This window comes from Festucalex cinctus, chromosome 2 (genome assembly GCF_051991245.1).
Source record: "Festucalex cinctus isolate MCC-2025b chromosome 2, RoL_Fcin_1.0, whole genome shotgun sequence".
Lineage (NCBI taxonomy): Eukaryota > Metazoa > Chordata > Actinopteri > Syngnathiformes > Syngnathidae > Festucalex > Festucalex cinctus.
Window position 1 is genome coordinate 13,426,055 of NC_135412.1, and position 27,889 is coordinate 13,453,943.

At 38.5% G+C, this 27,889-nt stretch overlaps 2 protein-coding genes and 1 long non-coding RNA gene across 5 annotated transcripts; 1 reads left to right on the plus strand and 2 right to left on the minus strand.

Annotated features, from left to right (window-relative positions):
- On the minus strand, positions 1 to 16,191 carry acvrl1 (activin A receptor like type 1). Its single transcript, XM_077512981.1, has 10 exons — positions 15,625 to 16,191; positions 9,573 to 9,643; positions 7,720 to 7,956; positions 6,582 to 6,787; positions 6,399 to 6,498; positions 6,178 to 6,324; positions 5,818 to 6,093; positions 5,540 to 5,737; positions 3,242 to 3,372; positions 1 to 622 (listed from the first exon to the last, which is right to left on the minus strand). Exons 2-10 carry the CDS (start codon positions 9,640 to 9,642, stop codon positions 476 to 478), a joined length of 1,512 nt encoding a protein of 503 aa, XP_077369107.1. The 5' UTR covers position 9,643; positions 15,625 to 16,191; the 3' UTR covers positions 1 to 475.
- LOC144013784 (uncharacterized) lies at positions 15,678 to 27,344 on the plus strand. Its single transcript, XR_013282326.1, has 4 exons — positions 15,678 to 16,037; positions 18,962 to 19,158; positions 20,192 to 23,699; positions 27,155 to 27,344. It is a non-coding gene; the product is annotated as an uncharacterized LOC144013784 (long non-coding RNA).
- ankrd33aa (ankyrin repeat domain 33Aa) lies at positions 20,138 to 27,864 on the minus strand. 3 transcript variants are annotated; one of them, XM_077512984.1, is made up of 6 exons: positions 27,620 to 27,864; positions 23,227 to 23,422; positions 23,103 to 23,160; positions 21,968 to 22,097; positions 21,751 to 21,891; positions 20,138 to 20,985 (listed from the first exon to the last, which is right to left on the minus strand). In XM_077512984.1, exons 2-6 carry the CDS (start codon positions 23,409 to 23,411, stop codon positions 20,162 to 20,164), a joined length of 1,338 nt encoding a protein of 445 aa, XP_077369110.1. In that variant the 5' UTR covers positions 23,412 to 23,422; positions 27,620 to 27,864; the 3' UTR covers positions 20,138 to 20,161. The 3 variants fall into 3 exon arrangements, with proteins under 3 accessions (XP_077369110.1, XP_077369108.1, XP_077369109.1); XM_077512982.1 differs by having other exon boundaries at positions 23,103 to 23,422; positions 27,620 to 27,862; XM_077512983.1 differs by lacking the exon at positions 27,620 to 27,864 and having other exon boundaries at positions 23,103 to 23,792.
- Between the last annotated feature and the right edge of the window lie 25 nt (positions 27,865 to 27,889).

Below are 27,889 nucleotides of genomic sequence, written 5' to 3' on the forward strand. Positions count from 1 at the left end.
AACACTTGAAAAAACAGTTTTATTCGCAAAACATACTGAAAGACATGTAAATGATAAATTTTTGGCAAGAAGCAATCTACACCAATATTTTATAACAAATTGTGATCTTTATACAGTATATCAAAACTACATACTCAACGTGTCTGTGCAGCTAAAAAAAAAAAAAAAAAAAAAAGTTAAAGGTGTTATAGAACAGGCATTGTGCTGTGTTAAGCATAGTAATTCTTATTCATCACAAAAGTCTGTGTCTGTTCTTAGGTTTTTACGAACTTTGGTCATGAGGAAGACAAATATCCTTTGGTGCAAAACAGTCTAGACACTACTGCTGAAAATGATATTGTTTTTAATAAAATGCAGTAAGTGTGTGAGTCATTAACTGAAAATATGCAAATGATAGTCGCCACCATGCTTGCGGGAATGAGGCAGAAAATCCCTTCGAGCGTCTTTGTTCTGCATGTTGCTGACTCCAGTGAGTCTAGATGTCCTGTTTGAGTTTCTTGACGCTGAAGTCACTGTTATGGTCCAGTTTGGAGAGGGTCTTCTTCACACGCAGTGCTGTGAGGCGTGCTGGTGGGTTCTGAAACCAACACTCCTTCATGATCTTCACTATGGACGACATGATCTGGACACACGCAGACAAATGTACAGATGAATGCCACCGCATGCTTGATTAAGGTTCGCTGTCACATCTGCTTTATTGCCCAATATACCCTCCCTATTAGAGAATGTTCTTCCCTTTTCCCGGGTCTGAATAGCACTAACATGGAATGGACTTTTTGACTCCATCCAATTTACAATATAGGCAACCAGAATTGGCAGCGGCAAATTTTGCCAACAAAAACCAAACAAATAATTCTGGCAACACATTTTCCACTGGACTAAACCCTCATTAACTGGGACTAAATTAGGGGTGGGAACCTGTGGCCACCTCACCATATGTCATATACAAGGCTCACGATAACGATCATCTCACGTTATGACAATACCGCCATTATCGATATATTGCTCAGGTAAGAAATCCACGATAATCTCCGAAGAAACGAATACTGGAATAATACAAATAAATAATTAATAAAAATATAATAATGGAATAAATATCAAACAAGGAAATAAAAACATAATTCTATAATAAATATACTAAATATAAAATATACATAAAAATAGAAATTACAAAAATATAAAATAATGAAATACATGTCAATAAATGATAATTTAAAAAAAAATAAACAATTCATATAATAAAAATATATATAAAAAAATACATATAATATATATGTATATATATAATAAATAAAAATAAATATAGCATAACGGTAAACAAAAAGCATATAATAAAATATAAATACATAACATATAATAAAAAAAACATAATAAAAATAGTACAGATATAAATACATAATATAATATATAAATATATAAAGAATAATAAATCAAAATAAATATATAAAAAAAAAACTAAGCTGAGTCTTCTTCACCTGAAGACTTCCATTTCCCACACTTATGAGGCTCTCCCCTTTGTTGCCCGCCAAGTTAGGTTGAGCTGTAAATTCGCCGGCTGTGGTCCAAAATTGGTGCATCGAATATGTAATAGATAACCCGGCATTTAATTGCCTGCATCTTTTTTTTTTTGTCAGCTACAGATACAAATGGTACCTTGAGATGTGAGTGACCCAACTTGGGAGTAACTCATTTGCTCCCAATAACGTGTAAATCCGTTTATTTTTTATTTTATTTTTTGTATTTTTTTAAAGTTTTAAGTGTCCCAAAGACGTATCTATACGTTTTTTTTCTCTTTTTCTGTTTTAAGCTGCTAGACTAGAGCATACTGAAGGCTTTGATGCAGCCTCTCAACTGCAAAGAACGGTTGCAGAAATGGCAGTTATTACACAAACGGCCAGCAGGTGGCAGCAGAGCAAAGGAGATCAACAAGGGCCATGTAGAAAAAAAAAGCTAAATTACTGAAATTTTAAATAGATTTTTGAAAACTGATGAAACTTGTCTCTCTTCTAATGCTAATTGCTGCAAAACGGAAACAGATAGAAACATACTTTTTTTTTCTTGATGAAAGAAGAGACTTTAATCTTTCTTTTGATAGTTTCCATGCTTTTATAGCAAGAGAACCCAATATTCTGTGGGCCTTGCAAAATCAGTCAAAATCCAGTCAAACAGCGGGAGTGAACGGGATTGCTTCTGTGAAAATGGCTGGGAGTGAATGAGGTATGAAGATTCAAGCTGCCGTTTGGGCATTTTGTTTTCTTTGACATTTGAGTTCTGTATGATGGCAGTGAACTCAACAGCTCACTTCACAAAAAGCAACAGTTTGGCATAGTAAACAAAAGAGGTTTTAAAATGATTAATGCTGCCCCTAATTAAAATAGTCAAACTAAGAAAAAGAGGACAAAACACAGACAATGACATGTGCATTTATAACAACTACAAAATTTTGCTTTTACACTCAACTCACACATTATGGTGAACAGCATAGACGGGCTAATAAACAGCATCTATGTGGAGTTATTATGCTTTAGCGAACCGATATTAAAAGATAAATAGTGCAGCAAAACACGTAGACGCACTATAAAAGTACTGACAGGCATCTAGTATTATTAACCCATTGCAAATAAAATGACTTAAATTACTGCAAATTGCTGAGTCCCAGTTCAGTTGAATGAAACTTCTCTTCATTTGTCTGCAGATTGTATGATACTGCCACCTGGTGCAATGAATTAATCATGCCAAAGTGTGAAATTCTTTATGGTCCATTTATTTTTATTAGTATGCATTTTCTTCGTTAAACCCCCCCACACACATGAACATTTTTAAAATTGGGACAGATAAATGGTATTTCCATTCATTTCAATGGGGATGGATGATTTGATAAAAGTGTTTTGAGTTATGAGTGGTCACAGAGCAAATTCAACTTGTATCTCAAGGCACCACTGTACCGTCAACACAAGAGGGTGGGTAGAGTGTCAGAGGGTTCAATTTAAATGCTGGCTTTGCACGATGCATTCCCATTTACATAGCCATTATCCTACATCTATTATCATCAAATTTATGTCTCACATAGATCATCAACATGGGGCAAATGTTGAAAATCCTTTGCATAAACCTGTAGTGGGATAACATCTGCGTGAAAGCGAATTGTTGCTGGCTGACAAGCATCCATCGTTGTGATCAAAACAATGCAAGTGAAAAGTGCAATCTGAGAGGTGATATGTAATGCGTATTCATGGCGTACCGGGTGCGAGTGCAGCCGGTTGTGCAAGCTGGGCCTCTGCTGGTCCACGCAGACCACTTTCTTCATCTCTTCAAAGCTGGGATCGGATGGCACCAGGTCAAAGAAGGGAGGACGGTACTCTTCCACAATTCCTGAGAAAAAAAAAGAAGAAGAAGAAGAATGTTTTCAACTGTGTAACTTCTATTCCGAGAAATATTGCAACACATTCCTTGAGGCGAGTGGGAAACCGGACTAAACTGGAATGCGTCATGTTGTAAGACTCATTATCATCATTATGAGAAGACAACTTGTGAGCCTCCTATATCCATATTTTTTTGTAATCTCTGCATGCATTTGGAAAACGTGGCTGCGCTGGAATAGCAATCCTTGTTGAGTTGAGTTATGGTGGGAGCACATTTGATTATACAAGAAGACAGGAAAAGATAGAAACTCCCATGCGACCATGCTGGGATTAGGGAACTGCACACACAAAATGGTATGGATGTGTGTCGGCATCTAGCGCAGTGAGTGTGTGCGTGCGCTTGTGACTGTGTGCATGTATTCATCTGCATGCTGGCACTCTGGAGTCTGGTGTATGTACAAGCGAGTGCTGACACTAGATAAGACTGTTTATAATTACTGTAGCGCTAATCATGAGAGAGGACAGTCGAGACAGACACAGACAAGGGAAACAGCCGAGTGCTGAGAGACATGGCACTAACTGCCTCTAATGTACATGCAAACAGCCAGACATGTCTGAGAAAACATAAACAGTACACAGTGTATTGTTTTTATTCTTCACATAAAGTCAAACACTGGTTGAATAAATTTCTTTGGCTCCAGAATAAATTGTTACCACCCAACTAAGCAATGTTAAGGTCACCTTTTAGTTTTAACATTTCTAAAAGAAAAAATAGTTAAAAAATAGTTAACCACCGTTTGATGACAATGTGCTGCTGACTAATGTGCAGTAGGCCAGACTGTTGGTTTAGCCATATTGTACTGAGCAGTTGGGACAGAGAATGAACTTTTTTTTTTTTTTTGCAATTCATTTTAAAAGACTTACACTTAAAAGTCCCTATACATTCTATCTAAATTTGACACAGCCACAGAAAAGAATGTTGTTAACAAAAATGCCTATTTGGATTGATTTAAACAAAAATCACCACATATATAAAACAAAGCATCAAAATAGAGATAGATGATATGTTTTTTTCAGGGGTGATATACTGATTATTATTAATCAAGGAATCACAAGCACACCAAGGGACAATTAGGAGCACCCAATTAACCTGCCATGCATGTCTTTGGAATGTGGGAGGAGACCTGAGTGCCCGGAGAAGACCCACGCGGGCATGCAATCTCCCCCAGGAAGGCCAGAGCCTGGACTCGAACCCAAGTCAGAAGTCGGAGGCGGACGTGCTAACCAGTCTTCCACCGGTGCGCCGCAGATATTCATTTTCAATAAAAAAGGAAACAAATATTGACATCTAAATAAAAAATACAAATTCTAACTCTTTGTAGAAATGTCTTAAAGCATATTATTTATTCAACAACCTTTCAGATTTGCAAAATGTTGCAGTCTTTTATTTATTTATTTATTAAATCTTAAGAATAAACATCTTTGTTTGAAATCTTTAGCTCCAAGGGTCAGCAGCTACAACATTTAATGAAAATTAAAATAAGTATAGTATAGCTCCCTATAGTAAATAATTTTGTCAAATTTTTCAATATATTTGTAATGTTACATTTCCACGTGTCTTTGTTTCACTTTCAAACAAAAACAAAATGTTCAAAGAGTTCCCACGGTCAGCAGCATCTCTTACAAAGTTAACTGATAATGTATTTTAACCTATTAGCGGCCTTCATATATATATATATATATATATATATATATCAATAAAGGGCGATACCAATATATATTAAAATTCCAAATATCAGCGCTGATAGCAAAGCCCCTGTCCACACACTGGCTCCCATGTCACACTCTGTGACATGCCAGTGGAGTGGACCATCATAATGGAAGATGCGTTTTCAAATGCGCTGCATAACCGCCAATGTGAATAAAGGGAGCTCATTTCAAGTTCTTATACAGTGGGCATGGGGTGACTCTTTTAGGACTCCAAAATGTGTCACTTGGTGTCATTTTAGCCATATGAAAAAAAAAAAAAAAATCAGGAAAACTAAAATGGTGAAAAACAGTTCTCGGCTAAAGCTTCACCATTGAGTACAATAAAGAGTAAAAACATTGGTTAAATTTCGAATTGGAACTTTGGAGGTCCCACTGTACATATACTACAAAGCCGTTAGTGTGGTTACCATTGACGATTGTCCTGCGTGAAATTTCCCAGAAGACCAAGCCCAGGGCCCAGATGTCCGTTTGCTTGTAGGACTCAAAAACGTCCATTCGTATGCTCTCATCCAGCACCTCAGGCGCCATGTAACGTTTGGTCCCCACACGAGGGTTGTGGCCCACATCCAAATAGTCGTTGGATTGAGAGTGGATCACAGCCAGACCTGACAGAGGAGTAAAACGGGGCGAATCATTTACAAGTCATGCTGATAAACTGTGAGGAGCGGCGATGCCGAACTCTCACCGAGGTCAGCGATGCAGCACTGCCCGTTCCTCTTCACCAGGATGTTTCTGCTCTTCAAATCTCGGTGGGCGATGGCGGGTTTGCCCTGGGAGCTGACGATCTCGGTGTGGAGGTGGACCAGGCCGCAGGCCACAGACAGGCACATGGTCAGGCAGCTCTCGGGCTCGAAGCTGCTGTACTGCAGGAAGTCGTAGAGCGAACCCAGCTCGTGAAAGTGGGTGACGAGCCACAGCTGGGTGCTGGAATTCTTGGATGTCATATCAGAAGCTATGAAACCTGAAGTGGGAATAGAAGACAGCTGTTAGAGTTGGCCTGTAGCCTGATGCTCCACATCTGCTGGCATCAAATCTGGAGCAGTACCCAGTATGTTGTCGTGCCTAAGCTGCACTGTATTATAGATCTCGGTCTCTCTGAACCAGGACTGCTCGTCTCTGGAGGAGAAGATCTTGACTGCTACGCTCTCCCCCATCCAGGTTCCTCTCCACACCTCCCCATACCTGCCTTTACCTGGGACGGGATGTCAATAATGAGAAACGTGTTCGGTACAAAAATGCAACCGTTTCATTATAATTAAGACTGACCAACACATTCGACAAGCGAAATCTGCCTGGCCATTGTCCTTTGGACCAGATATGGAAGGCCAGTCCCACTCCCTGATGTACAAAACTCATCAAATATACCCTAGAAAAACAACACACACGCGGTCCATACACAAACTCTGAAATATGTGAATATTGTACCACGTTAAACATCAAATCTCTCACGCCATAAGTAGGGTCTTCTCCGTTGGGGACCTTGAGCATAGTGACATCATGGTCATCTGCATTTTTGAGGCGGAAGTGCGCACGCCGGAAGCGCAGGAAGATCAGCATGCCACACAAACTGGCAGCCATTAATAAGAGCAATAGAGCCACAGTGATCCACAGCTCTGGACGGGGCTGCTGTGGCGGTATTGTGGTCGTCTCGCCATCTGCATGCACAAAGGCCATTTTTCAGTTTCATAACATGGATGCCGCTGTCACTTTCCGCTCCTTTTTCTTTGTCAGTAAACTGTCGCTGGTGACACATTTTTGTTTTGTTCATTTACACATTCTTGAAGAAAAATACAAATACAATAACATCTGTAATTTCAATTTCCCATTGGAATTTGTAAAGTACATATCTATCTATCTATCTATAATTATCTATCTATATATCTATCTTAATATAAAGTTCCTTTAATGGCACTTTTTTTTTTTTTTTTTTAAACACGATTAATGGCCCCCCCTTACTTGGAAAGCCTGACTGGGGAAATTCCAGTAGCAAACATGTCACCACATCAAAATTTAGTAGTAATAAATGTAATAGTAATGCATTTATTTGTGGAAACTGGAGTCAATTTCTATTTACAATTTTAAAAATATGCAGAGTTTCACAAGTTACTTCACGTTAAAGATTAGATAGCTCTTAGTATTAAAAGAATAATGCAGTGCCGTCACCAATGTCTTACAAATGCAATTATGCAATCTAGTGGCATAAAAATGACGTCAACACAAATCAATATTATCATACTAGTTTTTTTTGTTTTTTTTTACAGTACAGCACATCTTTTTTTTCATTTTAACTCAATTTTATGAAATATTATGAAATTACTGTATCAATAACTAAAAGATGCAGCCATATTTCTATTAGTTTAACATGTTCCCCCATGACAACTCAGAAAAAGAAACATTGTACATTTAGAACAGAAATAAAATTTGCGATTATTACCAGAAATCCCAAGTTAACTATTGAAGTCATGTGATAATTGCAATAAAAAAAATAATTAGAATAATAATTCCCTGACACCCCTCACATAAACATTAAAAAAAATGTTTCAAAGTGTGAAGTTCATAATAGTATTGTAAGGTCACGGGTACTGACTGATGTTTGGAGGCGGCGTGGCAAAGGCATTGCACAGGTTCTCTCTGCAGCAGTAGACATGGAAGCGGTCAAAGGAGGTGAAGCACTGCTCCCTGTAGTTGCTGTTAGAGAAGCAACCCTTCTCCTCACGGCCGTACACCCACGTGTAAAAGCAGATGTCCCCCCTACATGTGTCATTCACACATGTGCCTTTTTCGTTCTCGCACGTACACAGCAGCTTTCCGTCATCCTCTGAATCTGAAAAGGGATTGAGTAAAAAAAAACAAACGTGTGGTTATTTCTTGTATAGTCATACCAATTTCTGGAGAATTTGGAGGTTTCTTATGAAGCAATGCTTTGCATTCCTTTGAATTGACTTACATATTTTTTGCCCACCAGGAGGCAGAGGAGCAGTTCAAGATGAGCAGAAGATGAGACTAGAAAGTTGTGGATTCAAAATTGTGTCGGTTTGGGTCTTTCTGTGTTTGAGTTTTGGTGTTTTCTTTTCTCTTACATAAACATGTAATATAAGCGTCTATGTGTCCTTCCTGTAACTGACTGACCCAATGGACTACATCATACATGTAATAGAAAATGGACTGACAGATGGATGGAAGAGCTGAAAATGAATAGTTTACAACAGGGGTGTCAAACTCATGTTAGCTCAGGGGCCGCATAGAGGAAAATATACTACCCAAGTGGGCCGCATCAGTAAAATAACGGTATATAACTTAAAAACGATTGCCGTCAATTATACGCAGATTTTCGCTATTTGTGTGCCAGCCCTAAATTACAGAGCTCAACTGTCATCACATTGTTCCAAAAAATAATACAACTGCAAATGGAACGCGCCAACACTGAGTCCTAGACGTGTTAAATCTACCTGTTTTGCATATATATTGTTCCCAGAATGCATTGCTTGGCGCAGTTAATGACGTTATAAGGACGCTAATCCTTGTCATATCTATTTGTGTTACCAGTAATTGAATTTGTGTCGTATTTAACACGTTTGTCGGTCTATGATTAAAATAATAATAATTAAACAAGCCGTAACTTTAAGTTGTGTGTAAAATAATGACATCAAGGACGATTCACCCGTACAAGTTGCATTGCTCATCTGAGAACTGCTTGTGAAGTTACAAGTTTTATATATTTTGATTGTGGCTGATTAATTAGTCCGACATTAAAATTTATTTTATTGTTTTTAACTTTACGAAATCATCGCACGGGCCGGATTAAACCCCTTTGCGGGCCTGATCCGGCCCGCGGGCCTTATGTTTGACACCACTGATTTACAACATAGTTGTTAGTCGCTTGGCAGGGCAATCACAGAATTTATTCAATTATGATGTGAATTTTTATATCTCGGGAAAGTCATTTTTCCTCTGCTGTATACTGTGTAGCAAATTTTGCACCATACAGAGAACAAGACCACATGCTCTTATGTTTTTTTGTTTTTGTTTTTTTAATGTAACCAAATATTTCAATTGCTATAGTACAACTGTGACAATATTGTTGTCGTCATGTTCACGATATTTAAAAGCAACACATCGGTTAAAAATGTCAGGTTGATTTCCATTTGTGTAGTTCTAGCACCCTCTGGTGGCTAGTTTTTTAGTGTAATTTATTTTTCATTAGGGATGTTTTGGCCCTTCTATGTTGAAAATCTACGCTAATTGTTAGATGAAGGGGAACATAATATGCCTGTGAACCAAGTCAATATGTGGAGGAACTCAATGTGTGTGTGCATTAACAAGTAAACGCCTCAATATTATTATGATCATTATTATCATTAGAGATCGATGTTGGTTACATAGAATCACGAGACACTATATTGGTAATGGCTGCTACGCGCAACTTTATCATTCACTCACCTGCGTGGTCAGCAGACATCAACAGCAACAGTCCAACTAGCACCACTGTGAAGCCAAGAGAGCCTTCCATTCTGGGGACCAGACACAGAGTAAATAAACACAGATAATACACGTAGTAAAAGATAGATACAATTAGAAATGCTATTTTCTTGACATTTCAGCTGCACTGTTAATGAAATCTAAATCCAAAGCCACAGAGGAAGCAATGAGGTCCAAAACAACGGTCAGTGGGCCCAGCCTGTCTGCCTGTGTTGTAATTGCTCTAGATTGGGGGGGAACTTGGGTGGGGGGGCTGTAACAGCACTCCAGAGTGTTTGTATAAGTGGGCTGAGACTGCGTGTGGCGCTTTGCTACCCAGGCATCAGGCCTGTCGACGACTCAGCTGCCCTGCTTGCAGAGTAAATATTGATGGTGATGCTTCCTGCCATTGAGTGGCCCCACCCGGCTGGCCGGCGAGACTCTGGCTGCTCATTGTTTAGGGCCGCACTGCCAGGGGGTCACGCAAGGAGCACAGCCTGCATACAATGCGGAAGCATGCTGTTGTTGGGTAAGTGCTCACAACTTCACATTCTGCAAGTATCAATAGGCTACATAATATAGGATAGGCTAAAAGTTGCGATTTTCTAATAAACTTAATGTTCATTGTATTAAGTACATCAGTGGTTCTCAAATGAGGATACGTGAAGGCACTCCAGGGGGTAGGGGAGATATATTTCAAAAGTATATGTAAATATTTCAGAAAAATATAAGTTCATAAAATTAATTTTATATTCAGTAGGGTTTTCAATTTCAGTGTCCTAAAAACCCAACATCTCCCCCATACCAGAATAGTTTGACCCAACTTGTCATATGCCACTTAGAATCACCTGTCAAAAACTTTATTTAAAAAACTCTGTTATTTGTTTTTCGGAGCTTTACTATGAGCCCAAAGGAGGACACTTAATGTTGATAATTCTTATGCGCACAAATCTTTATTTATAATTCATTAAATTGTTCGGGGCGGCATGGTGGAAGACTGGTTAGCATGTCCGCCTCCCAGTACTGAGAACTCGGGTTTGAGTCCAGGCTTTGGCCTTCCTGGGTGGAGTTTGCATGTTCTCCCCGTGCCTTCGTGGGTCTTCTCCGGGTACTCCGGTCTCCTCCCACATTCTAAAGACATGCGTGCCAGGTTAATTGGGCGCTCCGAATTGTCCCTAGGTGTGCTTGTGAGTGTAGATGGTTGTTCGTCTCTGTGTGCCCTGCGATTGGCTGGCAACCAATTCAAGGTGTACCCCGCCTACTGCCCGAAGCCAGCTGGGATAGGCTCCAGCACCCCCACGGCCCTTGTGAGGAGCAAGCGGTTAAGAAAATGGATTGATAATTTGTTCGTTCTTATTTATATCTTTTTATTTCCAAATAGTTCAAGAGACCACATAAATACAGAGTTCCAAAACACTCCAAAAACAAACAAACAAACAAACAAAAAAGTTGGTTTTAAGTCTTTTTCTTTTGTTTTTTTCCACTCAGAAATGCTTTGCGCTGGTTAGGGGGTACTTTGCTGAAAAAAAATATTTCACAGGGGGTATTTATGTCACTGAAAAATAGTTGAGAGCCACTGAAGTAAATAATATGCTGTTAAGAAATGCATACTGGTCAAGATTCTACACTTGAAACAAATAATTAATTTACAACACGCAGACAATGCACATGCAAACAGAAAAATGTGTGCGCTTGCTGACAAGTTGAACATTTTTGGCTAATGTAAGCATTTTATGAGGACATGATGGACCTGCTTTTAGTCTTATTGCAGGCCTGCGTATACTCAAATGGTTTTAAAAAATGACTGTATTGTTTAATTTGTTACTTAAATGAGACATTTTAAAAGAAATGTAAGAGTAAAACTAAATGTTTCCTATTATGCAAAATCCACTTGTAAGGTGCATTTTCACATTTTTCACATATTGGGACAACTATCCATTCATCCTTTTATGCAGCGGAGCTTATCATCATTAGGGTTGCGACCTGGTAAACTGGAGTGTTTCCCAGCTGACTTTGGGTGAGAAGTGGGATTCACCTGGGAATGGTTACCATTCCAATCACAGGGCACAGATAGACAACCATTTATTTCACACACCAGAGTCCTCTAGAGGCCCCAATTAACCTATAGCATGTTTTTGTTTTGAATGTGAGAGGAAGTCGAAATTCCTGAATAAGACAAGTATGGGTAGAACATTCAAACTCCATACAGGAAGCTTGACGCAGAGATTCCAAACCTAACCTCAGCACTGTGAGACGGATGCACTAAGCACTCATTTACCAGGCTGCTTGGGGCAACTATTTATTGCAAATTTAGGCCTATTTACACCTGAAGTTTAGCAGTGATGATTAAATCAGCGATTGCCTGATGTCTGATGCTCACACATTAACTGAGTCAAATAAATGTGAAATCTCTGCTGGACGCCATTTCCACCTGACATGAAAATCTGATAAATACCTAACAAACTATCTTTAGACTTTCCACCCCACCCGCCACCACCCCCTCCAAATCCGGTTAACAGCCTCCTGAACTCCATTCTTAAACCACAAGCCATATTCGACCAAACATTAGCTAGCATTTCCTGCATTGTCTCGGCAGCAAGTCAGTGCTGGTAAATCAGTATAGTCTAGAATAAACACAACTCCACCCACTCATATTCTCAGTGGAAGGGCACAGCTGGCTTTCATTTATTTAACTATCACTTTATCGTAATCGGGTCTCCCATCGTAGGCTGGTCTGACATTCGACTCCAGCATGCTTCCTCTCTGAGCCCGTTCTGTCCAAAGCTACACCCCTGTGACCCAAGGGGAAAAGATCCATTGTCATCTCTTCCTCCCATCGACAATTTAGACTCAAGGAGGCAGATCTCTCATTCCATCTGGATGACTGTGTGGCTCTAGTGGTGGTTGGTGGGGGCATGCAACAGAACAGCATCCTGTGAGCCCCTGAACTGGGCCTCACCGCACAAAATAAAAAGCTCTCATTTTAATGCACAACTGTAACAGACATCCAATAGACAATTCTACTCAGATGCTCACAATGTGTTGTGTGTTTATTATGTACAACCCAAAAGTCACGAATCCAGCGTTTGGGACTTTCTGCAAATTACAGTGACAGACTGGAATGACTCAGTGTGTCTTCATCTGGCAGACAAAGCTCTGCTTGGCTTGGCAGGCGTCTTAATGCCTGCATGCTCTCACATGCACGAGTTCTATGAAATTGAGAAAAGAAAGGCAATGATCTAGATCAGTGGTGTCAAACATACGGCTCGCGGGCCGGATCAGGCCCACAAAGCGGTTTAATCTGGCCGCGAGATGATTTTGTATTGTAAAAAAAAAAATAAAAAAATAAAAATAAAAATAAAAAATAGCAGTCGGACCAATTAATCAGCCAGCCTCAATCAAAACATATAAATTCGTAATTTCAAAAGCAATCCTCATATGAGCAATGCAACGTGTAAATGGAATTTCCCTGGATGTCATTATTTTACACACCACCTAGTTATGTTCATAAAATAAAATAAAATAAAATAAAATAAAATCATAGACCGACATAAACGTGTTAAATATGACACAAATTCAATTACTAATAATATAAACACCTATGACAAGGATTAACGTCCTTAGTTAGATTATAGTTATAACTTTACTTAGTTATAACTTTATTAACTGCGCTATACAAAGTATTCTGGGAACAATATATGCAGAACAGGTAGCTATAACTCATACAGGCAAAGTGTTGCTGCATTCTATTTGCATTAATGCAATTTTTTTTAACAATAGATTTACAGTTGAGACCCACTATAATTGGGCTGACCCACAAAAATAGGAAAAAAAACAAAAAAAAAGGTGAAAATCTGCATATAATTCACGCCAATTGTTTTTAAGTCATGTACCATGATTTTATCGATCTGGCCCGCATAGTAATATATTTCCCTCCATGTGGCCCTTGAGCTAATATGAGTTTGACACCCCTGATCTAGATTTTATTTCAGTTGAGTCTGATGTGGAGACTTGAACACTTGTGGATGAGTGGCTCTATCATATCCAATGTTCGTACTGTATGTTCTCCACATGCTTGCGTGGGTTTTGTCTGGATATTTTATATTCTATATGAATTCCAAAAACATGACATGACAGTCAGACATGACAGTCCAAGACTCTAAGTCTAACTTGTTAATATGTGTGACTGTGAGTGGCAATGTTTGCTTGCCCTGTGATTGACTGGCGACCACTTTCGGACGTGTTCCACTTGCACGCAATGAACAGGGATTGAGGAGGACATATGTCCAGCCAGCACAGTTGCCAGCTGGGGATTCCAAAACTTTGGATCATCATATTATAGGTCTAATACAAGAACGAAGGAAAAAAAAAAAAAAAAAAAGCTTTGTGACTACAAGTGAAAAAAAAAAAAAAAAAAATATATATATATATATATATATATATATATATATATATATTAGAGGGTGTGAATTGCCTCGTACCTGACGATTCGATTCGTATCACGATTCACAGGTCACGATTCGATACCGATTAATCCCGATACGAATTTATAAGTCGATTGTTGCGATTTTTTTTCATTCAAATTTAGAAAATACTAATCAGTAAGCTTGTAGAGTGTAAGATTTATATGAAAATGTATTATTTATTTATCTGAAATTTCAGTCTTATAGAGGTTGTAATCTGTTTCATGTTTAAACAGCATTAAAATAAAAATATTAAGGCTTAATGTTCCGTTCATATAACATTCTTCCATGCTTAAGGTGTGAATCCTAAAAAAAAAAGAAAAAAAAAAAAAAAAAATCGATTTTGCCTATTATTGAATCGATTCGAGAATTGCGCGATGTAGTATCGCGATATATCGCCGAATCGATTTTTTTTAACACCCCTAATATATATATATATATATATATATATATATATATATATATATATATATATATATATATATATATATATATATATATATATATATATATATATATATATATATATATATTAGGGGTGTGAATTGCCTAGTACCTGACGATTCGATCCGTATCACGATTCATAGGTCACGATTCGATTCGATACCGATTAATCCCGATATGAATTTACAAGTCGATTGTTGCGATTTTTTTTTCTACTCAATTTTAGAAAATACCATTCAGTAAACTTGTACATGTACACTGTAAGATTTGTATGAAAATGTATTATTTATTGATCTCAAACTTCAGTTTTAGAACTGAGCCACTGTATTTAACAAACAGGTTGTAAACTTTTTCATGTTAGAACAGCATTGAAATAAAATATTAAGGCTTAATGCTCCATTAATATAACATTCTTCCATTGCTTAAGGTATGAAAGTTAGACGTTTTGTTGAATATTTTTCCATCAAAAATGGATGTTAAAAAATCGATTCGGCTGCCTATTGAATCGATTCGAGAATTGCGTGTTGTAGTATCGCGATATATTGCCGAATCAATTTTTTAACACCCCTAATATATATATATATATATATATATATATATATATATATATATATATATATATATATATATATATATATATATATATATATATATATATATATATATATACATATATATGGTCATGGCTCAGTCTTTTGAAGTAGCTCTGTGATAAATTACACAGGGGCAAATCGGTACTAGTTTCTGTCCAATGTATAATAAATGTTAAAATACTAAAGGCAGTAAATGAATGAGCGGGCGAGTCCAACTTTGATATTGATACTATTTCACTGCACTCACTTCGACAGGAATCGCAATGGTACTGTGATTTTAACTGCTAGTTTATTATAACATGATGTAATTTCTTTCTTTGCATGAAACGTCTCACAAATACGCTAACTGGTAAATAGTGCGTGCATGGAAACTTTGTCAAAACAATCTCCATCTGTAGTTGATCACTTGATGACACCTGTTAGAACTCGGAATACACACGTGACTTAAGGTTCGGTATCAAAAACATTTAATTCCTAGAATACATAACATAATTCATCCTTCACAAGTCAACAAAACGCTTTTGACGCCATTACCTGTTATCAGCTCTCCTTTTAACTTGATGCGTGTGAACACCGCACGTCTTCCACGTCCATTTCAAATGCCCTCCATTTACGTGTCCATACTTGTGAGACTTTCTTTTCTCCGAGAAAAGCTCAATTGAAGATGGTTGATCCAAAATCAACTCGCATCCTTGTTTGGCGTTTGTGGACAAAGTTGCCACCCAAAAGCTGCGTTTTTAAGTGGTCCATAAGTGCGACAGAAGCGAAAATAATCGAAGACGCAGACGCAGCAGTGTGAGATTATCTCATCTCGGATCTCGTTCCAAATCTGCGATGACACATAAACTAGCAGCCCGGAGCCAGACTGCTTCCACCCTGTGAGGGCTGCTCAAACAAGTTCTGTCCGATGAAGGCCTTTTGTTGATGTCTTTGACCGTGATCAAAAGGCAAGATTACATTTTTTTTTTTTCAAAGTACAGTTTTGTCCCACCCCTCATTGTCCCGCTCAGCTCAACTCTGCTCTGCCTGGAATGTTCTCATAGCGGTTTTCCTGTTGCTAAACCTCTCATTTTCCCTTTCCCCTGCGGACTGAGTCTGCACTGCACATTGGCAGGAATGTGCTTCAAAGAGCACTCAATGATACAATAACACTTGATGTGAGCTGTGGGCGCAAAAACACCCGCGATTCGTTTATTTATTTATTTATTTTTTATTTCAGACTGCGTCACCTAAGCAATATCTTTCTCTCAATGGAAAATATGACACTTCAGTTTCACTTAAGTTTATAGTTTTAAAATGCTACGAACAGTATGCAAAGTGCAAACAGAGGAAATTCAGGTAACACAGATGCATGCGTGCACTTGCACAGGGGTGTCAAACTGATTTTTGTCACTAGCCAAATTATAGTTTTGTTTTCCCTTCGCTAGTCGTTACTGTGAAACCATATGTCTTATCTCCTCATATTATTACATATACAGTGTACAGCAAATTGTTGGATAACTCGTTTTGAAATCAGGATAATGGTACTATTAAGTTACTGTAAGAAGGAGTTCGGTAATAAGAAAATGCTTGAACTATCTCAATGTTATTTATTACAAATGACAATTAGAAATTTTGGTACAGATTTTAGCAAGCATCATGAACGTTGACATGCTTGATTTTCTTCAGCGGGCCACATAAAATGTTGCGGCGGCGGGCCAGACCTGCCCCCCGGGCTTTGAGTTTGCTACCTGTGCCTAATGCATTGCAATACAAGAGTTAAACAATTCTGGCTTTACAAAGATAAAAAGGAGTGAAGGACAGAGATGCATGTCGTACAATTGCGAGCTTTAGCTTTTCTTTATTATTATTTATCGGTAGTTAGATTTTTTATTTATTTTATTTTATTATTGTCACAAGGCCAGAATAGCAATAGCAACATACTGAACTCAATGGACACTGTTTGATGAAATGTCGCAAAACATTCTATTTTTGCGACCATAACAATGGTGAGTTTAGATTGACTGAGTCAGAAATGTAGTTTGACTTATTTGCAATGTTAAAGGTTTCAAAATCAGATACAGCTCAGTTATAAGGCTCACTCTGCTGGTGTAAATAATCTGGATACCACCCGTGTGTTTGTAAAAGTAGCTGATATTTCAACATGGCATTTCTTTCCTCTATTTGGATTTTCCTCATCATTCAAAAGAGAATTTATTGATCTTATCACTGGAGCCCGATTGGTATGTTAAACATCTTCTTGATGGGTCATGGACAGCTAGTAAATAATTGCATGTAATCATATTTTTGATGTGGTACAGATGCGTGGCGAGTCCCCACATGGAACATATTTAAGGGACACACAGTGTGCAGTGTGCCCCCACGTATATGTTAACCGCTACTTGTAAATTTACCTATCTGAAGATGTGACAAAAAACAAAACAACAACATAGACCTCACAGAAGTAGAACAAGGAAGGTTTGGTCCGCTGGTGTTTTGCGTTCACATTTTCCATGTTTGCAGGTTTATTAAGAGTATTTTTATTGAGTACAATACTGCAATTTTTCATTTGACTATTTTGTTCCCATTAATTTCAAATAGAAAAAAATTATTTTGATGACATATTGCTTTGGCACCATCTTGGGACGCCCTGATACCAAGGTAGTAGGTTGATATCAGTTGAGGATCTTCATTTAGTGCTTTGTCACGATCTTACGGCATCAATAGCAATGATAAACCTTTTGTGGGTCCCTTTCTTACTTCCCTATTCATGGTAGGGCTTGCTCCCTATCACCCACAAATAGCAGGGGATCACGGTACTGACCTCACAGTCTAGTCTCGTAAACAAATACAGTGCAGCTCAGCCTCTTGCTAGTGGACATCTTGGCTAGTTATATGCTTGCAAATTAACAATAATAGGGAAATGCTTTGGATGAAGCTTCATTAGATTGTGCAGGTTATTACTGAAGAAGACTTGATCTCATGTCATTGCACCCTTCTGTTTGGTCTTGTACTTAGCGAATAAGCTGCATGATTGCCTCCGTCGTGTTGGTGATGGCAGCATTAGGTCAGTGCCACATATGTTGTCCTCAGTCGTCTACATCCCTCTTGTGCTTGGCCTCCATCATCCCTTTGCGTTAGGACTTAGTGCAGACGCGACTGGATGCTCTCACGTGACGTTACTGCTGTGTAAATAAGCGTGCACTGACCTTGTAGCTACAGTGTTTATTTTACACAGACGAATGTCTGCATTCAGTTCATCTCAGTAAAATATTCTTTTTTAGTCTGAGAGCATTACTTCAGCTGTATATTTGTAACTTTAGTCACATTTCTGAAATTGCTGTCACTGCCACTGGGCTAATTGTGTCCTTCTTGGCCCAGATCATGCCTTACTTACTCATCTAATGTGTTCCTGCAGTGCACTCCGGGGATGGAGCCTATTTATTGCAGCGCTGACCTAAAGTCAGCAAGTTCCCGTGGCGAAGAGGAAGTGAGACCTCATACTAATAATAATCTTATGTGATGCAACAGTCTTAAAATGACCACATCAGTTTAATGGTAAACAGTTTAATGGTAGGATAAAATGGTTCAAAATTTTTTTGGTATAATGAAATTCAGTGAGACCTAATAGATCTAGTTTCCTGAGGTGTTTAGGAAATGTAATAAAAGTTCTGCCATGAGGACATAAAGGCATCGGGTAGATGCTACAGTAGCCTACATGTTGCAAACAGAGTGAAAGTTACAGTAGTTCCTGTCTTTTTCTTGAACTTAATATCCAGTGTACAGTATGTTCAAAATAGCTTCCCATATCTTTTGACATTAAAAATGCTGAAACATGGCCAGATTGTTAGGTGTCAATGATTTTATTTTATGATGATTTTGTTCCCAATAGAGATCCGGACGTCACGTGACTATTTCTCTGAACACGCCCCCCTGTGGCAGGAAAGTGGTGGCGCAGTAATGGACTACAACCATGTACATGCGCAAGATGGACAGGTTGGATTGCGGATGAAGTGTCAGGAGTGCTTTTATTTTTTATTTTTTTTTATTTTTTATTTTTTTTGTGGAATTACCTCCTCTCTTACACCGGTGAGTGCTTTCAAATCTGATCATACAAATGCTTTACAAGTTAGTTTACAAGTTTCCCCTTCTGTGGTCAAAATGGCATCAAAGTTAGCAGTTTCATGCAAGTCTTGCAGTGTTATCTAGGTACGTAGCAGCTGCTAATTGGGCCGCAGCTGCCGTCATTTATGCTGTAAAAAGTCTTCTTCATGGCGTTGGTCAGTTATTAAATTCAACTGTGTAATATCTATTAAACCGTACAACAACCGTAAACAAAACTGATTATTTCCCCACATTTTGATTGTGGTAACATTTAGCATCTGTTGATTCAGTCACCATGTAAATGTGCTCCATTGGCTATGCATTGATTGCGCTTTTGGTAGCCTGGAGAATGCTCGATCCCTTTTTTGCCTCTTTTCGGTGTTGTAGGTGGTCCACAACAGCTGTCAATCATTGTTAGAGTGTCGCATTTGCCGTTTAGTCAAAGTGGCAGACGGGTTTTCTATGCTGCCAAAATGGCTGCGCTAACGGCCATTTTGGGACGCGTGACGTCAACGCCCGGATCTCTATGCTTTAGATTGTTGATATACTTGTTGAAAGATGATGTGAAACGACTGAAAACTATGCAGCACTGAATTGTGGAGAGATTGCTTTAAACTGTTTTTCACCAGTTTCCATAATGCTTTTGGGCAGGGCGAACACGTCACATACTGGACTGTCAATAGGACCCTCATCTTACGTTGCCACTGTTATTTTTGCGCTGTTATCAGTTGGTGTTTTACGCTAGGGTCCCTATATGGAGTCATGAGAGCCTCACAATGTGTAAATTTCATTGTTTGCATTGACCTTTCATATTATATTATCTCAATAAGAAATAAGAACTTGCTAAAACCCAATTAAATGCAAGACCCAGCGTGGTTTTTGGAATCCAATCCATACTGCATGATTTACTCCAGCAGCTTATACAAACTTTGTGTCAAAATAGTCTTCAAAAGAGTCAACAATCTTATGTGGTAAAATTCAACATGGGTCATGTTTTGTCTTTATTTTTGTACCCCAGCTTGGACATTCTCTCTTGCTCTCTTTCCATTTCCTTTCGCTTCTCCCTCTTTTTCTCCTCCTTGGCCTCCTTATACTTCCACACAGGAGGCTCCAGGTATCCCTTCTGCCTTTTTTTCTTCTTCTCTTTCTTCGGTGTAGGCTCGCCAGATTTGGTCACTTCAATTTTTGGGACACAGCCCGTGGGGAAGATGCTGTTCCTGTGCGCCATGCTGCGTGGAATAAAGACTCTCATGCCGCCACCGGGTGGCGCGCTCTGCCTGCGCTCTGCCTCCTGGCAGCAGGAGGTCAGGGATACCGAGGCAACTGATGCAGCGTTGGGAGAAGAGCAGGTGAGAGAACCGTTTCTGTGAGACACTGTGGATTCCTCCAGCTTTTTGATACTGTGCTTTTCAAGCAGTTCGGGAACAGCAAAGCGCCGCTTGCCGATTTCTGGGGGGCTGCTGGGACAGAGTGGATGGCAAGCAGTGGCTATGAGGGGGCTGCGGATGCTTGTGGTCATACGCACCATGTGATCCATGACCCCGTTGTCTTGGGGGTCCTGAGGGAAGCTGAAAGTGAAGCTGTCCTTTATGCGCTGTCGTAGTTTCTGACCTGTGGTTTTGGTGGCAGTGGCCTTTGCCACTAGCTGTTTGAGCTCCGGCCACTCAGGTGTGTAGCTATCACAAAATTGTTCAGCGACAGGATGAGCTTGCAGATAGCGTATTCTCTTCATTGTCTCAAATCTTCCCGTCTTCAAGACCCAATCCTTCAAACCACGGGATTGAACATGGTCCATTGCATTCATATCGGCACCTGTGCATGACAAAAGATAGAATGTATCAAGTTAAATATTAATGCCCGCTTGTTTACTAGTGTCAAGACATATAACGGGAGTCAATTGCTGCTTTATCGCAGTGGCCAGTGGTTACCACCACTTCTACGAATTTGTGACGTTTGTGGTTTAAATGTTGCCTTCACCCTTCCTGTGGGGGAGTTTTCATTTTGATTTCGTGGGTTTTCTCAGGGCAATGAGTCTTCCTCTTACAGTCCCAAAATCTAAATTGTTCATAAGTGTGAGTGGTTTGTCCATGGTGTAACCTGCTTTTTGCCCTAAGTCAGCTGGATAGGCTCAATGCTGTCCAGAAAATGGACAGATGGATAGACGTACAGTACAGGCAAATAACCCCACCATGTGGCCACTTTTGGAAGTCAACCATTCAGTGGATGAGCACCTCTTTGACTATATAAACAGCTAGACTGGAAATATGTTAATATCAGCAATTCAGTTTTGCCTAGTCAGAAAGAAAATCTCACTCACATTGAGCTATGGTCTTCCTGCAAACATTTCTAATTTTAGATATCTGCAATTGCAATGTCATTTTGCTAAGGAGAAGTGACATCACTTTGGCCATTCATGTATATGGGGCCTCTCATTATAGATATCTATAATTCAGGTTCTGTTTGTAATAATTCATCAACAGTGTTGTCTTAATAATAGATGCAAAACTTTACTTGTCACCTAATGGCGTAGATGGTGTGCATGCATGCACGCAAGAGAAAGGCCATGCTGCAAGTTACCATGCATGAGGAGGGCCGACACGCAGTCCTCTCTGCCCTGCAGGCCTGCCTTGATGAGGGCGGTGAAGCCACGAGGATCCCTGACCTCAGTGTCCACACCAGAGTAGTAGTTCAGCATGTAGTTTAGAATAGTGGTGAAGCCTGGATAAAGAAAACATCGGAGTGAATGGAGGCTTGATTCTTGGGTGTGTGGTATCTCAATTGTGGTGGAACATACCAGCCTGGGCTGCAATCATGAGGGCAGAGTTGCCATCATTGTCTTGGTGGTTTACGTCTATTAGAGGGCATACATGGAGCGTGGTGACGATGTCCACAAACCCTTTGCTCACAGCCACCATTAGTCCACTCTGATGGGCAACAACGTACACAAGCTATAAGCAGGGTGGCATCACAAAATGTACTCAACCTTTTACTGTCCATTATCATTTTTATTTAGGCGTTTATTGTTCATTGACATAGAAGTAGAAGTCATTTAATATTATTTATTAGTTAATAGGAGAAAATATAGGGTATATGGGCCATTCCACCAAATCGGTGCCATTTGCAGCACCAGGAAATACAATGTCTGAATGCACGATTAAATTAAGTGTAAAAATGTTTTTTTGTTTTGTTTTGTTTTTTAGTATTGGCCTGCATATTGGATTCTATATTTAAATAATTGTAGTGGATAGCATTTGTTGCCTCTCTCATAACCATGTAATAATAATAATGATAATAATAATAATAATAATAATAATAATAATAATAATAATAATGATAATAATAATATAATTTAGTTTAATTCGACACTTTAGTCAAGTCCATGCGCTTCCTGTTACACATGCACATTACACCATCAGAAAAAAATTATCACGCAAGTCACATGGTCCAGAAGTTGCCTTATGTGGATGCATTGCAGGCCTTTAGAATAAATTCACTAATCTTGCATAATATTTTTTTTTCTGTGGCTCTGTCCCAAATTATTATTATTATTATTATTTCTTTGTGACAAAAATATATGTATATAAATAAATATTTGTCATTAGCATAAATGCAATGTGGATATATTTCATGTACTGCCTAATTATATGCTAAAATAAAAACTTACTCTCCTGTTACTTTCAGGCATGTTACTTAAACGGAGCTTCACTATACAGTAATAAAATAATGTCTTAAAATGCCTGAGATGGGCTGATACACATTTTGAGAAGCTTAATATTTATGTTATCAGATTTAGAGTTGAAAAAAGACATTTTAATTTCAAGTTACCACAGGCAAATGGCACCAATTTGGTGGGATGGCCCCCATAAGTGAGGGGCAGTTTGGAGTTGAGCATTAACAGTTGTGTCAGATTTAATTGCACTGTTTCTCACCCTGCCATTAATGTCCAACTCCATGGCCTCTTCCTTTGTAACGCCTCTTTCCAGTATCCTTCGCAGGGAGATGGGATCATTCCGAGCACATGCCTCATATAGTGTTTTAGGAGGCTCTGCATACTTATCATCTCTTTCAAAGTTCGGAAGAACGGAATCATCAGAGAGGACACTTCCAGAGTCTGAACCATCCAGGTTCATCTCAGAATCCTCAGATGGACCAGCACCCAAGCGGGGGTCGTCACATGTCGAGGCCATGAAACCATCCCCGTCTGCTGGGATCACACCTGAGTGCTTTGTCTTTTGCATTCTATTCTCATCTGGAACAGAAAATTATTGAGCAGGACAGAAGTTTAAGTTTCTTGTCCGGCTTTTGGATAAACCGTAGTGACAAAGGGAACACATCTTCTGACGCATGGGATCACATTCCATTATCCTTTTCCATCATATCAGTGATTTCAGACTCTTGAAATAAACTCCTACTTGGCTACAATCATATAGCCTCTTTGTCGCTAACGAGTTGCAGGTGATGTGAGAGGGTTTGACGAAGGTCTAAGGAGGATGAGACGCTTCAACCCACTTCAGCTCCACTTATCTGTAAGTCCGATTTACTTGATGTATAATCTGTCTGTACAGCATGCCTTTTGCCAGCGTTGTTCAACACACCCAGGCCGAGGTTGTTTTAGTTATGAAAACTAACAAAATAAGTAAAATTAAAAATACATTTTTGTTAACAAACTAAAATAAAAATGAGTAATGCTTGCCTGTGGGGTTAATTTTAAAAGTATTTACTTTGATATTACAGCACGGTCATTAGCTGGAAGAAGGAAGGTCGAACAGTCGTCTGAGAGTTGTAGCCATTAGATTGTGTGTGGCCTCGAAGCAACGTTATCGGCAGCCAATAAAAGCACCAACAGAATGACATTGCTTTTCAGTGACAGCAGTGCTTGTGTGGTTAAATGGCTTCCCTGCTCTTGTCACTTAATTCAGCCCGAAACGCGTGCTCTCATGTGGAAAGCAAGACCATCCTAGCCTTATTTAAGATGTTAGGGAGGGTTGTGATGGATCTAACTTCAGAAGCAGCATTATGCACTGCGCTTATTGTACTTCAAACTCTTAGACTGCTTTACAGTACCTGTATGATTTGCAGATGGTTGTATTTAAAATAGTGTTGTTGTTGTTTATACTATACACAACACTTACCGTGATATATATATATATATTTATATTTAAAAAAACATCTTCCACACTAGAAATACACAAACGAAACAACTAAAAACAACAAATACTAAGACTAATAAAAACTAAACTAAAATGACGTATTTAAAAAAACAAAAACAAAAAACAAAACTAAAACTAATAAAAAATAAAATACAAAAGTGGCAAAAGTGGAGCATGACTGTAAAGCTGGAATGAGGGTCTGGTAGGAGCAATGGAGGATAGGGTTGAGCATCAATGTTTATGTTTTTGCATTTCTATAAATTGGTTCCATTTCCTTGTTGTAATGCTCTCAAAATAAGCTACTCTCTTTTTTTTTCAACGCTAAATCTGAAAATAATGAACTTCTCAAAATATGCTTTGGCCCATTTCCTGTCCTTGGCAATAATTCGATTTAATTGTTTATTTAGCAAACATTTTGGAACCAGAAGTTGTCTTTCAGGATTTTAGTCTCCTCTCACTTCAAAGTGGGAATTTTAAGGCCAGACAGAACACCAGCAGGCAATTTAACTTCTGAAGCTTCATCTAAGATACGCCAACAGATTTGGTGGGGAACTGTGAGTCTCTCTGATCGCCCAGCCCTCAGCCATGCTGACAAGTGACATGTGGCAGGTTTGTTGGTGACTCTTCTTGGCAGCCTGATGTCACTAAGGGGTGAGTCAGAGCAATTTCACATCGTGATCCGGTCTGATATTGGTGATTGTTATAAGACCTTAAACCTTTACCTGAACCCCTGGGACAAGCTATAGTCAGGAAGTTGTCCTTCAGTGTTTGCTAGCATACAGTACAAGCCAAAAGTTTGGACACACCTTCTCATTCAATACATTCACTACTATGTACGTTGTAGATTCTCACTAAAGGAGTCAAAACTATGACGACAACAACTATGACAACTAACGAACACATATGGAGTTATGTACTTAACAAAAAAAGGTGAAAATAATAAAATAAATAAATCGCCACCATTTTCTCTGATTATTTTTTTGCACATTCTTGGCATTCTCTCAATGAGCTTCAAAGGGTATACACCTGAAAGGATTTTCCAACAGTCTTTAAGGAGTTCCCAGAGGTAAAATTGCCAAGAGTATGCAGAAAATTAACCGGAGCAAAGGATGGCTATTTTCAAGAATCTAATTTATAAAACATGTTTTCAGTGATTTCACCTTTTTTTGTGGTTAAGTTCATAACGTCACATCAGTTCATACATAGTTCTGATGCATTCAGTGAGAATCTACAAAGTAACCACAACCAGTCATGAGAATAAAGAAAGTGAATGAGAAAGTGTGTCCAAACTTTTTTTTGTCTGCGTGCGTGCGTGAGTTTGTGCTCATTAATTCACCTGAATCCTAATAAAAATCCCATACCCTTCACCTTAACCGGATACTTCAGAGTCCCTCCACAGTCGTGAAGTTGTCAGGAGACCAGAGGAAGGATCAAAGGTAAGAAAGATGACGCAAAGTGAAATCCAGCACCAACCAGACACTTTGTCCAAACTTTTGGCCTGTACTGTATGTTTGGTTGGAGGAGCAGACAATGAAGATGACACCAATCTTTGAGTGAAGCATACGTATTCTTAAGCGGGGTTATAATAGTTTAGGAATTTTCATTACAGTTAGTTTTTATCTCATTTTGATATTTGTTTTTAATTTTAAATTTATTTTTGATTATTTTTCAGAGCTGGTTTGTTAGTTTTTATTATTTTTAGTTTGTTTAAAAATGCTTTGTTTTAGTTTAGCTTTTATTAGTTTTAGTGTTAGTTTTCATTTAAAAAAATATTTATTGTGTGCAAGATTAATATAAACATCCCGGTAATTAATGTGTAGTAAAAAGCCAACACGAATATTGTTTTAAAAACAACCATCTGCAAATCAAACATAGCCAAATGCACAGCTGTCGCCCAAGAGTGACGTAATGGCCATGCTGTAATACCAAAATAAATACACTTAAAATCACGTATAAAATCAACTCAAAAGCTCGTGTACTGCATTAAATTAATTGCCAAAGAAACATTTTCATTATTATTACAATTATTTTTTTGTTAGTCTTGTAAGCGTAAAATGCAATTTCATCACTTCATTCCGAGATCTGCACTGTGTTGTCACTGTAATGTCACTTTACGTTAGTTATTACTGCTGCCGTCATTGTAAATATACATTCTATTTTTATTTCTCTTTTATCATTATATATATTCAACCTTAGCATTTTCAGCTGCTGGTTGTGGTTGCTATTGGTATTGTCCGTTTCTTTTCCGTTTTTTTTTTTTTTCTGCTAAAGCCGTGCAACGTCATAACGTTCTGTATACTTAGTGCTAGGGGTGTGAATTGCCTAGTACCTGACGATTCGATTCGTATCACGATTCACAGGTCACGATTCGATTCGATACCGATTAATCCCGATACGAATTTATAAGTCGATTGTTGCGATTTTTTTCATTCAAATTTAGAAAATACTAATCAGTAAGCTTGTAGAGTGTAAGATTTATATGAAAATGTATTATTTATTTATCTGAAGTTTCAGTCTTATAGAGGTTGTAATCTGTTTCATGTTTGAACAGCATTAAAATAAAATATTAAGGCTTAATGTTCCGTTCATATAACATTCTTCCATGCTCAAGGTGTGAATCCTAAAAAAAATAAAAAAAAATTAAAAAAAATAAAAATAAAAATATCGATTCTGCCGATTATTGAATCGATTCGAGAATCGCGCGATGTAGTATCGCGATATATCGCCGAATCGATTTTTTTTAACACCCCTACTTAGTGCAGTATATTAGAATGACAATAAAGTCTATACTGTATATGGACGCAACTGAAATCATGTTTCTTCTTTTTCAGTGTAAGGAAACAAAAAAACTCTTCTACATTGCACCACATGGGCTTGTAGCTGTATTGACCGTTGATGTAAAACATGCAAGTACATCTTTTTTTAAGCTAATATGATCATTGCTAATGTTTTAACAATAACAGATATGGAGATAACATTTCCACCTGATGGCAGTTTGACGTCTTGTTAAACCTTTCAACCGCCCACCCCCAACTACCATTTATTTTGTTTTTGGCACTTTTTCTGTTTGTCGAGCAAAACTTCTTTTGCACAAACATATCTCTTTAAAAAAAAATTCTTTAAATTCATCTTCAGCTGTGGCTTCAACTTCCTGCCAGAATCTACCCTTCTGCTTCACCTCTCCACTTTTCAAGCTTCCTTTAACTTCCATGACCCGATGCCTCTGATGCACACATCAAAGTTAATTTCCCTGATATCAAGTAAAACATGTTGGACATGCGAGCAATAATTCTCACCAATAGAGAGTCCTCTTCACTTCCTTTTGTGCTGATGTCTGAAAGCATCTTGTTGCTTTTGACTCTTCTTCTCTTTCTAAGAAACTGGTTAGTCTTAAGTTCCCCAAACTGTTTGTGGTTGAAGTCTGCCCCCTCCCCCCATCTCTTGTAATGGCCAGTTCGGTTGTCTTTCTTCCTTGCAGGTCCCAACATGGACTGTGCAGTCCTAAATCAGGCAGCATGCTCTCTCCCTCTCATCCCGATTACAGAAGATTGAGGGATTAAGCAAAC